The sequence below is a fragment of the Ptychodera flava genome, chromosome 6 (assembly GCF_041260155.1).
Source record: "Ptychodera flava strain L36383 chromosome 6, AS_Pfla_20210202, whole genome shotgun sequence".
NCBI lineage: Eukaryota > Metazoa > Hemichordata > Enteropneusta > Ptychoderidae > Ptychodera > Ptychodera flava.
The window spans coordinates 20,373,084-20,390,812 of record NC_091933.1 but is presented as its reverse complement, the minus strand read 5'-3'; the positions used below and the strand labels follow the sequence as shown (position 1 = coordinate 20,390,812).

Genomic DNA, 17,729 nt, shown 5'->3' with positions numbered 1-17,729 from the left:
TTTTGTGGCAAAAAAAATACTTAGGTAAGTGTATATAATGCTACAAAATCTGGTGATTTAGAGTAAATTGTACTTACAGCTCTCGAAGGTTGACCAAGTCGCTGAAGGCATTGTGAGGTATTGTGCTGATTTGGTTGGACTGCAGATCCCTGAAATTAAAACATGACAAACAACAAAAAATGAAAAATCGATGAAAATGCAGCCACCCAGAATACATCATTTCAGATCCTCTCATAAATTTTCCTAAGACTGGTGACTCGTATGTGTACACAGTCAATAATTCACACTCTAATTAATGGTTATATCTTTGAAATTTCAAATCTTAAAATTTATGGCAGTAGTATCTTTCTGTGTGCAATTGTCGAGAATTTATGACATCGGTCCCGCCTTTCAGCAGAAGGCCTTATTACATTATAATGTTATTTTGTGTCAAGAAATTAATTAAAAAGCCCAACTAATGGATCTATTGTTAATTACAGCATACTCATTCAACGGTTATTAAAATGGGCAAGGGCGGCTATTCATTGGTGTTACCGTACCGCTACCCCGGAAGACATGATTTTTGCTTCACCGGCGTATCAGACGAGAAACTTCCACGTCAAATTCGACGGGGTGAAAGAGTACACGCAGGGAATTCTTTGGCGATGCGAATGCCGGCCATACGCATGGCAGCAACACTTCGTTTTCAAATCATTTGACAACAATACAACCGTAAGTGTACGGAACATGAAATATGGCAACAGTGCCAACACTGTCTGAACGGCAATGACAGGGATATCGGCAATCAAAACGCTTGACCTCAAAACTCTCTCGGCGAAGTCGTGATTTGTTGTAAATTCAACTAAAATCACAAAAGACATTCGACCTAGTGAGGACCGAGTGGTGTAAAATCGCATACGTGATGCAACAGAAGTGTTGGATTCTGTCGCGGGCCTGTAGTACTGTAGTCTAAAGTGTAAAAGAAGGGGCTTTGTGAGGCAACGCGTTGTAAACATCGACAGTCACGGCCCGGTGATTAGTATGCAAGCTCTACGAAAACACCGAAAAACTGTCCGCGAAATCTCGAAATCGGGGAACTCGTGACTCAAAAGAAAGGCGTGTTAACTTACAAACGCATCATGTCAGTAGATAGTTTACCTTAAAAGTGGAAAATCAAAGTTAGAAATCGGCGTAATGTTTGAATGAAATCTGGTCGAGTGCCTACGTAAACTTCGCCATTTCACTGAGACTGGTTACGTACGTACCGAGCTCAGATCTCACCACACTAAACCGAACGGATGACCTCTCAAAAGACTTACAGAATTTGGGTCCACGCCGGGATGTCTCTGGGTACTCCTGTAAGATGTTTGTCACTACAGTCCACTAGATTACCAAGGCAGGAACATATCTTCGGACACTGGCTCTTCTGGGCCTTGGATCCTGGACACAGAAGCAGTCCCGAAATAACAAAAGCCGCATAGAAATACAACAACACCGCCGCCATGTTTGTTTCAACGAGCCAGGAAGGCTGTAGCGGGGTTGAAGCTCACGCACACTCCGCTGATCGGGTTGTCTTCACGGCTGTAAAATCCAATAAAGAATCATTTTGCTCAGTAAGGCTCTTTGCGACTCTCGTTCTGTCTCGGTCTTACTCTCTCACGTCGATGTAACGTGCACACGGACACTGGCTACTGTCGCTTGCTTTCTTTGCACACGAAATGTGAACCCCACCACCCACGTTTTCGTACAGCATAAAATTCCAAAGGCAATGCTCCGTGCTGATTGGACAATGAGACGATCACATGATCATATAGCTGTGAAAAGTACACAAATCTATGAACGCGCCCGCTGTCAGTTGTGTTGAAAATGTACACCTAGTATCAATAGAATTTTTACAAATTAACATCAATTTCATTGGATTATGAAACATTTTGCTGAGAAAGTAGAAAAATAAATTTGCTTGCTATTGAAAATATTTGCAATTTCAACTTATATCATAAAGTACGCCTATTACACAAGCGCGTAGATAAATTACCCTTGTTTTCGTCTGTTAATATCTGAATTCGAGACTTTCTTGAAAAATATTTTGTTACTCGTTCGAAAGAGGAAGGATGGAAGATGCGTTACCGGAGAAGTGAAGATTGGGGAACTTGAAACCGTCCAGCGGTCTTATGCAAATAGTGGAGATTGACAACCTCCAGGTGTCCGATTTCATTTCTTCGAGTGTGAGTGACGTCATTGACTTTGTTGGAATATAATAGACGTTCAAAATGGGCAATTAGGGAATTTGACACGTGATTCGGAGATAAACTTGTATTTCGCTGATCTGTTCCGACAATTTTAGACAATCAAATCACCGAAAAGAAGGCGAAAACAACACTTTCACGCGCGGAAAATGTCTCTGTTGAGCAGAAAGATCAACAGATTCTGTGAGGGTCTTCCAAAGTTGTCGGCATCTTCAGCGCTGAGCCGAACGTGACATGAATACTAATGTCTGGCTCCTATCTTTAATGAATCCGGACCGATTGATTAGAGGATCGCATTTTCCCTGGCTGGAGTAGCAGAGAAGAGAGCATTCGCCCTGTCATTTGATGTCTCCACCGTGTGCCGAACGATGAGACCTACCATGGGACAGACGGCGACGGACGGTTACCCGAAAACGGGAACAAGACGTTATTTCCTTATTGCAGGTCGAAAAGTTGACGGCGAAAATTCCCAATGCCCATTATTCACACCGACTATGTCCAGACTGACTGTTACAGATAATGAAATCACGTAAACCAACCAATAAAACCATTTTGAGCTAGGGGGTGTTGTTGTTGTTCTTCTACTAAATCGAGCGAGTGATTTTGAGTTCAGACCGGTTTAAATGACGTTTTTTCTTTAACCGGGTGGTGATGAGAATTCATTAAAACTGTTTTTAGAGTAGTCATTAAGCACATCGTAAATGGACGCGAATTTGGAGATCGATCACGCGGGAAGTGGATGTGTACTTATTGATTGAAATATACGCAGAGTTTTAAAAATGCGTAACGCCATATGTTCGTCGGTGATCAGTCACAGCCTTGCTTACTGCAAAAAGATGAATATTTTGATTATTTTTATTGAAAGGCTGAGCACCTTTCCACTGTTGTGGACACATTAGAAAATCTGAAAAAAGATCAGTTATTTGAAGACCTCGTGCCAGGCCTTTTAAGCTAACATTAACATGTAACATTTTTGAAGTAGTCTACTCGACTTTTTTTTCAGATAGTCTGCGCTATCGACAATTGCTCTGCGTTCGTAACTTTGCTGGATGCGCGTGGCCGTCGGACTAAAAACGACCAACTTTCAAAAGGAGAGTTGCAGTTGAATCTGTCAGATAGCGAACATGACATCAATAGATGTAGCATAAACTGCGTGGGGGATATAAAATGAATGCGACATTACCTGTCTGTGTACCAAAGACAGGCGACTACCGCGGCACTGTCAAATACAAAACAGTTACATCAAATCAACAAATATCAAGTTACTATGTGCACAGCTATAGAAGTGACTACCAAGTATCCCGAGACATAATGACAAAAGCAATGAAAAGCGCTGTACTCGGACGAAACTTTGGTATATTTCAATGGAAACATACTTGTATCAATCTACATAATCGAAATAATGAGACACATTATCCACATTCATATCGCTCATTTATAACGTACAGCCGAAGGCAGATAATAACCGCGCGTCCTATTTAAAATTAATTACATTTAAATTTCATAAAAATATACGATTTTTCAATTATGACACATTCATCATAACGACGTTTGCCAGTTAATTTATCTGTTGATCAAGGCTCTGTCAATGCGGACCATGCGTAATGTTCGCTTTTGCGATTAGGTTTTCTAAGTACATGAAGTATGTCCATTAAAACTGTAGCGAGTTAAGATAATGAATGAAAGATATTCAATTTCCCCTGGAAAATAATAATATCAGATTTTTATGTTCCCCTTGTCTGGTTTGCTTGTATTTCCGTCCTCATACTCTCACATCTTTCCCCGTTGCGTTTCCCATATTTTCTAATGCCTGACAACTTTGCTATGGATAGTTATAGTCCAACCTACAAAAATTTAAGTGACCAAAATTTTAGAGCATTGACGTAAAACGTTTTCAATATTAGCCTTCAAAGTCGACTTGCACGCACCGTTTAATTTTTCTAAACTGTTGATGTCACATAAAAACAAATCATTCTGGGTCATCGGAGGAGAATGGGGAAAAAATCTGCGGACAATGAGAGGGGTGAGGTTTCGATTTGTGGCCACTATTTTCAGTGTGTTAAATCGACTGGAAAAATCGGCCCAAGTAAAGAATAAGATAACGGGGACAAAAAACGAGGCTTTTTGTCGTATTTTTCGACGTGATTCGTTTCCGTTCAAAATGTGCCGATAATTGACACGTTTACTGGAGCGATTTATGATATCAATCGAGATGCTTCCCCCTGCAGACGGGTTTCCCACTATCAATATCCTGTTCGGAGCGAAGCGAAGGCCTGTCGAATAGTGCTGTTCTTTTCACCTGTTGCGTATATAGTGGGGCACAGCTTGACATAAACTGTCCGTGGACGGTATTACCCATCACACAGCTCCTGCACGTATACAACGTTTACATTCGAAATAACCGACTGCTTTAATAATCAGTGATTTTGTTCAATTTACTGGCTACATATTCGCGATGGCAAAAAGCTGACTCCGATCTACGAGACATTATAGCATTACTGCGACTCCTCTTTTGCAACTGTCGGGTATCAGAATGGTACCGGCCGTTTGAAAACAGCAGAGGAGCGTTTTGCGGGGAGGAGGTACCATAATAATCCTTAAAAATACCATTTTTCGACCTCACAAGGCCCGTACGTACTGCTGCGCGATGTAAACGGAAGCTGTTTAAATTTTGACTGTTGTGCCTTCTCTGCGGTCAGAGTTCAAACTTGTTCACATCTATCACGCACCGGACTAAGACCCAATTAAGATGAATAAGCCGTGGATGCCAACAGCACTAGGTAAAATGTAGCCCCAACTAAATGCAGATGGCAGGCAGACTGTATAAACAGCGGGTAGAAGGCTTGGCCCTTCCAACGTCCTCTCAAATTCCCCTTAATCGGCAGGGGTCAAGCCCAAATGTTTAAACACAGTCCCAAGAGATGTATTCGGCATGGGGATACGACAGTCTGACTCGAACTAAATCCCGACTAAAGGTGATGCGACTGAAACGAAGCAAAGCCCGGAGAGGAAACCGGTTCCTTTCGCAAAGCCAGGGCACCGAACTCGTTTAAGCTCCAGCTCTCTCGTCCCTCAAAGCCATCTTTGCCCAAGGGGAGATCGCAAATCTCTGTTACATCATGTATCGGTCCGTATCTGTTGTAAATTTCAAGTGATCGACACATATGAAATCGACATAACAGTTATAACTGTACACTACCTCGCCTCGGCGATTTCAGCTCAGGCACATCGGCAGACAACTGCGAGTCGGCCTTCCGTTAAAATGGTCCTGTCGACAACGTGTACAACAGCTATGATCGTTGTTGTACAGATTAAAATCTATTCCTATCGAACAAACTTTGTAATATTCACGAGTTTGTTTTCTCCTTGCCCATTGATATGTGAGCTGACACCTGTACAATTGAAACCCTCACCTCTGTGTGCCTCGCTATCTTCAGTGAAGATAGAGCGTGCAGGTACACGACAATGAAAACCTCGGAATGTCTATCACAGCGATGAAACCTCGGTATAACTCTGTCTCTCTCCACGCGGTATAGTGGTCGTGTGTAGTTGATCTTATATAGGTACTGACGATGACGCCGAGCTGAAACTTCACAACTCCCCAAACGTTGATCGCACAGGAAGGCGACTTCTCGTGGAATGAAAGCGTCACTCGCTCAATAACGTTGTTGATCCCATCGAGCTGAGAGTAAATATTACGGTATTGAATTTTCACATCCACAAACAAACATACCCATTTGTCTTTGTCGGTTTCACGGAGGTAGGTGAGTGCGATCTCTAAGAGTGCCCGGCCACACGCCCGATAATCAAAAATTCCCTAAAACATTGTCACTGCTTCACGTTACGCACCTTGCGAATCGAATGTAGCAAAGGTTTGGATGGGGGATTGTAACAAGGACGATACCATTTGGGGATCGCGATGTCCGACACCTCCGAACAAAACGCCGACTATCGTTGGAATCCGTTCTCAATACAATAAACGATGCTAAAATCAATTGTCTTTCCTGTCTATTGCGACGTCCACGTTCGAAGGCTGATTAAAATGTTGTTGTGAAATCAATATAATTATATATTACAGAGACACTTCTGTAACCATCTTCCTATTCGCGTTTTTTTTTTCTGAGAAATGCATTTTTTAAAAAGAATTTAGAGTTCGATCGAATTTATTGAAGCTGACAGTTATCCGTGTGCCGGTGTCACTTATATTTGCCCCAAAACGTGATGTTCAATAAAATTCGTGAATTGTAAAAGCAAACCAGCCTAATCCCCTTTGTGGAGACCGTTCGGGGACCACATGCATGCCTTTTAATGAATATATCGGTGTGAAGTCTTTTATGCAATTGGGCGTGCAGGCTGCAACCACCTTCCCGCCAAAACCCTATAAGTACAATAAACAGCGGACAATAAGCAAGATTTGTCGATGAATGGGCCTTTGAATCTCGATGAATATCCATTCAAACGCTTTTTGATTAGCTGCATTTACCAAGTATCCTTCGCACATAAACAAGTTTGAGTAATTCGGTCTTCTACACTCGCGAAGATTTCCCCCTTCCCGAAATTCCTCCCTGTAATTCGACGTTTTAGGTAACCTTGGGAGCATCTCTCAAGATGTTCCGGAAGAGATACCAACACAGAAACGGGCTCCGCGTTGGTGGAAGTTGCGAGTAGTACTGGAGGAAGGGAATCCACTTGAGAAGTCCGGGTCTGCCAATTAACGCCGCGTTAATCGAAAGTGACAAATGCCCCCGCTCATTAAAGTATCGTTCTAATTCCCTCTACTGACGTGCATTACGTCGAAGGAAACGGCGCTAATTGAGTATTATAGCGCTGGTGTCTCCCACCCTATCTAGTGAACGAGCCAATTTTGAAATTTACGGCATGAAACCCTTCTCCCTTCATTAAGTTTTGGGCTGCCGTCACAAATGGTGTACATAGTTATAACTTACGTATTAGAGACTTTTAACCGTATACCTTTCTGGTGCTTATGAATGATCAGGGGGCCTTGACTCACAAAAACCTACTCTGGTGGCCTGTTAACGGCACATCTGTTCGCTTATTCTGGAGTCGCGCTCGCTGATTCCGTACGGTTATAAACCCAACGGGCTCGGACTTAACGCCGATAAACTCCGAACACGAAATTTTACAAAACGACGTTAAAGATCCGAGCTCCTGTGGCCTACCGTTTGTTGCGGCCGTGGCCTGCACGAGTGGATGCAGTTCTGCTCTATACCCCGGGGATGTACGAAACAGCAAGACTCGAACCAAACTAATAATTAATTAATTATCCAACCATTTATCGCGTATAAAGCACCTCAATTGGTGGATTGATAGGATTATAGGGCAAACAGATCGCGCAAAATGTAGATTGGGAGATACCGGTCAACGAAAGACAAAAGTGAGCATTAGTTTGGAGAAAATCGCCCTTTTCAATAGCGTTCGATTTCCTTCACACTCACGGCTATTGTACTGTCAAACTGTCCATTGAGTAATGACGCTTCTTTCAGAAAAGCAAATGCGTAGTTTCACATTGAATCCTAGCCACTCCCCATTCACACCCAAGGCCATATGTTTGCAAATTTCCACTTAGGTGTTGAAAGGCCAAACAGAATCGACCCGTAAATCTATAATTTACTTTTTTTTTCACTTGTAGCTGTACAACCCTTCTGCTGTTGATGTCCGGCGCTTTACCACTGGTCACTCCAGTAATTGTTGCTGATTGCTAGCATAATACCTTCGACTTAATTGGCCATCCACACAGTCTCACCTCCATACCTTTCGAATTAATGCCCCTTTCCATGCAGTAAAAAAATGCTGGCTGGTCGACTCACTCAACTCCGATGGAAGGGGGGGGGGGGGGTACTCGAGTGCAAATTACACAGTATCAATTATCCCAGCGTAAACACATAAACACTTCCAACATGTTTTATCGACAGACATCAGCTTCGAGACCATTTACATTAAAGCGCAGTGGTCGTCGCGCTGCGCACCCTCCTAAGGGGTCCCCCTCTGTTGTAAACAAATCCAAGAACGCCGCACATGTTACGGGTTGATTGTAATGTTTGCTATATTGCCGCTTGTTAAAATGGCGGCTGATCTGTCACAAGCATATCAACAAACCAAATGTAACACGCAATAAAAGGTCAATTAATCTAAGTTAAATATCTGCTGAATATTGAACAATAATTGCACGCTGGATTGAGATCACATTTGCTCATGATTTTCTTGAATCAGTTGAATGGGGCTCGGCTGCTGTTATCGCTCGAGCCATAGAGCTAGACGTACGCATGTACGCATGTATACGCCAACAGACTATCAACGACCGGGCTCTAGTTTTCGACATCGCTAGCAAGGACGAGAGCTTTCAAATCAAGAGGCCCGACGGGAATACAACAAGTTATACAAAGACAACAACCCAAACTACAGAAATCTACAGCTCGCAGAGCAATACCCGCTGCAGCAAGAAGCATCTCTGCATCTGTTCCGTTCCGTGGTCTGTATGAACGTCCGTGTCAAACCGGTATATGGCGCGCTACACTCGGCTGTGGAGAATCCAACTCAACTACAAAGTTTACCCCGTTTTGGGGTGCAAACGAGAATTCGGAGTACAGGTATCAAGTCAAGCGAAGGACCTTTCATAGGTCTTCTTGTTATGTGGGGGTTATCTCACTTGAAAGAGGATTCAGACCTACCCGGCAATCAGGAGGTACAACACGAAGTTTGCCCAGCACCGGTATGCCTACACCAGCTAGCATTGGATCACTGCCATGACCGTGCACAGGACCGGGGCACAGGATCTCTCGATACGTCTATGCACGGTGTAGCCGTGCAATTTTCCTGCCAAATGCCGCGAAAACCCGCTCGTTTTGTCTATTGTTTCCTGTCATTTTACTATTTCTTACCACGTAATACTAGGAGAAGTAAGACATGGTGATCAACAGTTGGTTGTGGGCCAAGTCGTCGCGGGCCGGTACGTTGTGGGACCGGATTCTCTATATCCGTGTACGTCAACGCGGTGACCGTCTCCCAACAACATCTCCCGTGTCCTGCTCTGGCTTGCCGATCATGGTCTTGAGTGTAATTTTTGTGGTAGGCATTGTGCTTGTTGCTAGTCTACATATCGATCATTTTAGTTATGTATTTTCACTGTACTGTACATAGCATTGTGTACAACCAGCGTGATCGCGCGCGATCAAACCTTTTTGTTCACTGTGCCTGCGTGCAGTAAACTCAGCGACATTATGTGCCGAGTGTAGTGTCTCAATGTTCGTACCCTTACATGAGTTTATAGATAGAAATACACCACTGAAGTTCGTTTCCGATCTTAATATTTTACTATTGCATGATGTTGAGTCTTACAAAGGCCTTAACAAAGTGGGGGACTGCTCCCATCTCACTCCTATTGAAGTTGAGAAGACTTATATTTACAAAATTTATGTTTATCAACAAAAAAATCACGCACGCGCAGCGCGACGACCATTTACATTAACAACGTGCCGTGTCACACTGTGGCGAAACTTTGAAAATTATTTTTCTCCGCATCGAAAAGTTCCGATGAAATGCTGGTTACAAAGTCATTACAAACTACACAACATGGATAGAAGAAGACATCGGAACGGTCGCAGGGCCCGGGCGAGAAAGTGTAGCAATGCGCTGTTCATTACTATTCATACGATGTCACATTTCAAACCTTACGTTCCCTTGGGAAGTGTTCGTCAGAAATTACCGTGATGACATACACATATTATAATTACATCTTGTAGGATCAGACACTCCTAGCTGTCCCAGTTTTCGAAAAAGAGTCCGTGAACTATCTACACAGATAAAAAAACGCACGCTGAAGATTCGTCTCGTTGGGAACATGTCCTTGGTCTGACTTCAGGGATTGTGACGGAAACACCATGAAAGTTAGCTGGTATTAATCACAGTGGGTCGGACGTTACGACGTGGGTTCGATTGGAACATGATAAGTTGGTGGGGTTAGGGACACGCTGTAAATGTCCTCATATGGCTTCAACGATATAAAAGTATGGTGTACGACTTGCCTTTCTGCTTTCCCCTGGCCTTAAGATATCCCTATCTTACAATCAACATTATCACTTTCTTATATAGCCTACAGCTTGGTATTCTCCATGTTCAATCATTTACACTTAAAACCTTATCAAGAGTTAGTTTACTATGAAGTTGCCATTCACTCAATCTTCTCGCTCGGGACGACACATCTATAAGGCCAATGGCTAACGTGCTAATACGCGGAATTCGTGGAGCTATAGTATCAAAACTTTGACGGTTCAAGCTGTTGTTGGTTGGACAGTATAGAGCCGATGGGTACGAGAAGCCAAACATGCACGAAGAACGGGGAGTGAATAAATAGAGCGGGCAAAGAGTTGTAAAGTTTAGCGAAGTTATACGGGGGAAAACATCCTTCGATCCGTGATTCCAATTCAGCAATCTGCCATCAGGCCGTGGTCAGTCGGGTAGAGTGTCCTCAGTCTGGGTGGATGATTTGAACTGCACTGGTGTGAATGAATCTGTGTACATACAGAGAGAAACAGAAAGAAAGCAAGGATGAGCACCAATGGCGCTCAACTTACCTCGAGGACCGAAGTCAGTTACGCACTAGTTCGACTTTGGAAGTTCCAGACAATTTTATAGTAGTCGTAAAAAAAAGTCTTCCACAAATAAAGGATCTTGGGTAGCGGACAGGTGAATTGGGGTTCCCCCTTATACAAGGCAAGAGGACGAGTCCCCTCAGAGGCCAGACCTTATCTGATGGCCTGATCTCAAAACGTCGGTTCAAATGTTTTGATTGACTGCCAGAACGATGTAGCGAATTCCACGAGTGAATTCGATCCCACCAATCGTGGTGTGCAGTGATTGATGGCTGAGATAATTTGTCTGCCGATACCAATTACCCAATGTAAGAAGGTGGGCAATAAACAACCGAACGATGGGGGAAATCGGCCGCAGACGCTGCAATTAGGACCCCTCCGCTAATTGTTGCCGCCGTGGTTGTTTCCCACCAAGCAAAAAAAAAGTCAGGTGAAATCGCACAACGTCACTTCATAAGCAACGCGTTTCTGTGCTGCCGAAAATAAGAAAAGACCTTTCCATCAGATGCAGCGGTGCGGATCTGCTCTGATTGTCCGGTAGTGTTTATCACCGCCTATTTAGAACACCCTTTTCAAAAGAAAGTTTTGAGGTGCGCGAACAACTAAGTGGGCTGGACTAGTCGTGTCTTATGCAAGTCCAGTCACCCATGAAACCGGGCATATTAATTCGCTGGCCGTCCCTCCGCCATAATTTCAACAGCCCCATCCCGATGATGGCACAGCCCACAAATATAATCCACTTAAACAAGCCCCGCGCGATCTGGAAGAGACCGGGGCAAGCAGGACGGTTAAGGACGAAGCTAAAAATTCCCCGCAGAGTCGCGCTTGTTGACAAGGAATGACTACACGTTTCTCATGGCCAAAATAACTCTCTTATACTCGGTATCGATTGCTGTGAAAACTTTTTCTACCCCAGGCATCGCTTAAGCAATGACCACCAGGGATTAGACGTAAGAATAAAGAGTCTCAACTTGCCTGGTCAGACATGATAGTGGACTTGGTCATAGACCCTAGAAAAAGATAGTTTTGAGTGTGAAATACAATACTTCTCCCAATCATGTACACCAAGTTCAACCGCGATCATGATGTATAGTCCATTGCATGTAGCAAAGCAATGTGATATTTTGGAATTTGAATACAGAAGTTGAGAGTATAACTGACCCACACTGGTAAAAAAATCCCATCCCTTTTTATGTTCACTCACAAGAATGGCACGAAGATGTCTGGATCACTGAGTTTTCCTCCCTAAAAAGGCACGGAGCTGTCCGCTATTTCGATCGCATGTAAGTAGAAAACAGAAACCGAAGAAGGCGGACAATCTGTTAAACATGTAGAGAGGAACACCACGCGCTTTGCCAAAGTTTCAGTCCGACGGGAAAAGTGAGACAATCAGTAACACGTGCGAGCCATCAAACCACTGCAAACCATTTCAATCTGTGGCTATGTCCCTTTCTACACTTTTCCTTCGCCCCAAAGTAGATGATGAAGGGATAAATTAAATTGCAGTATTGATGACGGTAACTTCAGAACGGCCTCGGATTCTTACTGTGTATTTCATTTACATCGGGCGACGTGTCCGATACCAGGAGTTTCAAAATCTCATGTTGAAGTCTCAAAAGGGCACACAGTACACATTTGGTTTTCGATAGTCTTAGAAACGGACCATTCAGGGTTTACAACTATCTCTCTTCAGAGCCCCCCTTCACCCATTGAACACACCCCCTCCATAAAAAAAAATAACGACATTTGAAATTCATCGGAAATTAAAATCTTAGTATGTATGCTCAATGAAATGCCTGGGAGCAATTCCTGATGAATGGCATCTACAACTTAGTGTTCAGACAAAAGTTTCTGGATAATAGCAAAAAATGCGCACTCAAAAGTGTACGGAAGTTATGCACACAATGTTCTTATTCATTTTTAAATGATTTTCGTGTTTCAACAAGAGTGAGATTTCTTCTCTTTTTTTAAATCTCCTTCCTTCCGATGTCACACACGATTATGATCATCTGGCACGGACGCAAAGTCATGCAGTTAACCCCATTTTGAGGATGATCAGCTCAGAACAAACCCCTTGGCTTGAGTTTGACTGGATTTAGAGGTGGGGGTTTCGCTCCCCATCCGTCAAAAATGATTATCTCATGATCTGTGAAAGTAAAATCAGACCATTATTAGCAGATTTTTGAGAGGAGTATGAGGGATTCAGTTTTTTATCATGCAATCAGGGAACGTTTTTATGTTTTGCAGGAGCTTTCTCACACTAAGTTATATCATCGCCCAAAGGCAAATCGATATCAGGCTACAACTTTTGATGGCGTAGTTTGCGTCGCTAGATCAATGATTTAAGGGTACACACAAAAAGTTTATCAGTTCATGATGGCAAGTATTGCAATTTTACGGCGAACACGGCTTCTTTACAGAATATAGTTCTTTAGAACAGGTGAGTTTTCCGTTCAGATGTCATATTAGAAGAGGGATAATAATCAAAAGTTACGTTAGCATCTTAATAGAAGTTACGTTTTATGATTGTCCATATTTAGGCGTGTTGCGACAAGAAACAGAGCGAGCATCTCGTTCGCATTTCAAATTGCCAGCTGTCATCCATTTAGACAGAACGTGCGCGGATCATTTAGATTTGATGAAAGTCATTTGCGTGAACAGTACTCGCCTAATTTCTCCCCGTGAACGGATGATGGTGTCCGTGACTTTAATGCTGAACATTAAGATGACAGTGAAGTTAGATGAAGCTGTTGGCACAAAGTTTAATCTAGCTGTCTGTTAGATATTTACAAGGCAAAACAGGCACTTCACGGCATTCACAGTGCTGAAATCAAAATGAAACGTCACTTTCTCGTTTTGTAATGATGTGGATATAAGAAACACATGACGTCTACGACAGCGATCACGTCACTCTAACCAAACTTTCACATTTGTAGTTAGTTTTGACCATTGAGAATTGAAAGTCTTCACTGTAACTCCTCAGGATGGCCCAGGGTCACACCGACTCTGCTGTTGTCGAGAAAACAGTAGAAGTGACCCAAAACCTCGAAATTTCAAGAGTAAATTCAGATATTATATTTAAAAGGTGTGCAGCTCACCAATAAAGAAAATAAGGAAAAGTTTGTCAGAATTAAATAACTGCATTCAATAGGAAGGACAAACCTGAAACTTCCATCGGCCTGGTATCGCAAAGTTAACTTATGTCACGTGACAAACACGCTGGTAAGTTGGGTGTGCGTATAGGGGTCTGGGGTACATGCGGTTGTAGGTTGTATAACACATTACAATGGCAAGATAGCACATTTTGAATGTTGATTTCAGGAAAATTTCCTTTGTTAATATAAGCGTAGGATTATACTCGGACAACTAAAATATTGCCAAGTCAGCAGTTTTTAACGGGTGTCCTTGGAGTATGAGCTCTTTGAGTCCGTAGGTTGCAAATAAACAGGGAGAAACACACAACAGGTCGTTTCCCAAAATTCACTTCAAGTGGATACTTATAGAAGAAATCGTTGTTAGCTGTTCAATTGAAAATATAATAAAAACAAATGTTTTGTGCATGTACAACTACCACGACGGTAAATGCGAAATGATATAGGGAGAACTGACATCGTGGTTTTTCTCCTCTCCGCATTGAAAGAAAGATACAACTGTTACAACATTCGTTGAAGTAAACATGTCCGAGTTAGGGCCAAGTTTCATTTTCAATCAATCAATCAAACAATTTGATGTTTTCAATGCTATTCATATAATAATGTGGTGGTTTGTGGAATATATTAATATTATAATGGAATCTCTCTCTCTCTCTCTCTCTCTCTCTCTCTCTCTCTCTCTCTCTCTCTCTCTCTCTCTCTCTCTCTCTCTCTCTCTCTCTCCTTTTTCGTTTGTTGGTATTGTCAGCAAACTGAGGTCCCTAAACTTTCAACCATTTGATATTAAGCCTAAACACACTGTTGTTCGGTATTTGCACTCTGACGGGATGGATCTTGTTATTACATTGAGTGTAAAATTGTTGCGATGAGTCCTCGGTGGTCCAACCACCACCCTTGTCCCACTGAGCATTCAAGAGGTCACAAAGTACAATTCCACTGTGTTGAAGGTGGCTTATATTATTGTTTTCCCACAGTATTTTATCAGGGTGATAACATCTAAAGTTTCCACCACATAGCTATCGCACATGAACGGTTTTCTTTTCAAGATTACACTAGAAGTGGAAAGGGATACCCATTTATCAAATAAGGTGTAACTGAGAGGCTATACGACACACCAGTATCTGCATCAAAGGGCCATGATATTCCTAAGAGAATATAGAACACTAATTTAGCCCTAAACACGATTGGAACTAATTTCGGATGAGTGGATAGTGAAGTTATGCAAATGTAAGCTCATCTGCTCTTCTTTTTTATGTCACACACTTGTTTTTATGAGTAAGTTGTAATATTACAACATTCAGCTTTAGGGCACTTAACACTGTTGAGAAATTTGAACAATGATGAAGATGCAATTCTCCCAAATTAGTTCCAATCGCGTTCGTAGTGACATGCTTAAATAAGTAATACAAATTGGTGGCGGGGAAAAAAATGTGTTTACCTATTGCTTGCTAGTTGTCAGTTGCTTTTGTTCCCCTCCGGATGAGCAAAAGTGACAAACTACTCTTGGTTATAACAAATATTAAAAACATCTGAAATATCGGGAAATGTTCAATAACTTTCAACAGTATATTAACATCTTTCTGTGCAATGATGCAATCTATGACAGCTGTGTCCTCGGACCAACACGGTTGAAAGTCGGAGGTGCGTGTCATGTGGCACATGCTTGTTGGGGTTTTTGTTCTCAGGGGAATTACACAGCTAAATCTATCAGAGTAAGAATAAATGGTATTTTAAAATTCACACACAGGATGAACAAGATGTACACTCAACAAGTAGGATTACACAAAGAGAGGGAAGTGCGGACATCGATCCAAGTAAGCACGGCAATGAGCGTTAGGGCTGGTGCTGCGAGTATCGTAGACAACAACTGGAATACAGGCTATGGACCCTTCCTGTTTACCACAGTTAATGTATATTTACGCACTAACTTACAACACCTGCAGACTCCGATGCATATGCTATTTGTGCTCTTTAGCCGATAATCCTAGAGACCGCTTCTGATAGCTAGCGAATCGCGATGGAAAGAAATGTGAACGGAACTAGATGTTGTAGAAATGCACTATATAAGTGGACAGTGAATGGACAGAAACGACATTAAAACTCTTAGAAAGGCAGCGAAAACGGAGAAAAACTCACAATTATTAACTTTGTTTACATGTTTGCTTTAAATGATTTCAGAGCAACCCATGGTTACCTGAACATTTACAGTACTGCTCTCGTGACATGGTACACGGCTACTGGGTCGCTGCATTTCAAATGGAAACAAAAATATTCATAAAAATATTTTACCTCACAATGCAATGAAATGTAAATATGAGGCACGATTTCAACGAGAGGGTTGACGAGAATGAACTGCCATATAGGCCCACACCTGTGAAACAGCTTTAGATATTTCACAGGATAAACATCCCTTTTTGACGTTTTTAGATTTTCGGAAACTGTCCTCTCGCCAAGAAACTTGACATTTAACTCCGCTGTCGCTTTTCTATAACAGACGACTTATCTAGGGACCTGCTCAGTGGAACTTATAGGAAAGGAGGGTGAAATACACTATGTTGTCTTGTCCGCATGGACAATTAACTATATGCAATGTTGTTGTAATCGTTAAAAATTCACCTCGGATTTTATACATAGATATGCAGGCAGTGTTGGCAAGCCTTATACTGGGTATTTCACCGTGATTTTAACAGAAGAACAAGAATCTGTCTGTCACAAACGGAACAAAAATAGTTGTAAATTGGACCAAAAGTTATACGTCTAATTGAACAGTTTTGCTTCCAACAAGTGAATTTTGTTCTGTAGACGGCTATGTCGTCCTTACTTTCCTTTGGGTAAATCATTTAAAAGAATTGCACAGCTTATTCACTTGAAGTTTGATCCTGTAAGGAAAAACTTAATTGAAATAATCTACAAAATTATTTCTTCCGACCTTCTTTCAAAGACGAAAATTGACATAAAGCATTCATCGATGTTCACAGTTTGTCATAGGGCCATATACTGGTGAGTTACGAGGCGATTGATTCGCCCGTAAGTTCAGGTCTCCCCTACTACAGGCCATGGCCATATGTGTTTATATTTGAACTAAATCTGGCAGGAATGTCGACAGCAGAAAAAGAGTCTATTCTTCATCCGGTATACATCTACGTTTAAACTGGGACACACTTCCAAATCAGAAATTCTAAGCGATCCATCAACTCTCACGTATGGGGAGGGAGCGCGGTCTCTTTTTTCAAGAAAATTACTCGCGGCGTGAGTTCCCCCCTTAACAATATGGGAACTTCGGAATAACACGTAAAACATCCACAGCAGTTGCCATGGCAACGTGGAGAGTCTGGCTTAGCGATGAGGATCAGATGTGAGGCGAGTGCGTGATGATTAGCGGAAACACTGACACTGATATGGAATTTAGCGTCTGATCACATACGCGACGCCTCCCAGCGCATAGAAGCCACACTTTCCCTGTCATGCCCAATTCCCGTCAACACATCAAGCCATTCTGCGAGTGAACAATGCCACTGTGTTCAATTGCAATGGCATGTATTTTCCGAGTGTACGACGAGACCGCGATTCTGTATTTGCGCACAAGACCCTTCCTTCTATACAGTCGATCGGAGCGATACTTTATGCTGATAGGGTGGTATATCTGCAGGAAAGTATTATGTTGAAGAAGCTCCAGAACAGAGTTTCACATAGACAATGGATGGATGGAGTTTGTACTGATCAAACACCCGGTACAAAGGAAC

At 42.3% G+C, this 17,729-nt stretch overlaps 1 protein-coding gene across 6 annotated transcripts in view; it reads right to left on the bottom strand.

The window, feature by feature from the left end:
- Window positions 1-11,258, bottom strand: part of LOC139135101 (leucine-rich repeats and immunoglobulin-like domains protein 2) — a 42,332-nt gene extending 31,074 nt beyond the window's left edge. The window contains exons 1-3 of one of the 6 annotated variants that reach the window (XM_070702338.1): window positions 10,817-11,258; window positions 1,299-1,560; window positions 78-149 (exon numbers count right to left, since the gene is read on the bottom strand). In XM_070702338.1, coding sequence (XP_070558439.1) covers window positions 78-149; window positions 1,299-1,483 — 257 coding nt within the window. In that variant the 5' untranslated portion in view covers window positions 1,484-1,560; window positions 10,817-11,258. Of the gene's footprint in view, window positions 1-77; window positions 150-1,298; window positions 1,746-5,424; window positions 5,544-5,638; window positions 6,091-10,816 lie in introns of those variants that run through there. The other 5 variants (XM_070702337.1, XM_070702340.1, XM_070702339.1 and 2 more) reach the window with 5 other exon arrangements.
- Between the last annotated feature and the right edge of the window lie 6,471 nt (window positions 11,259-17,729).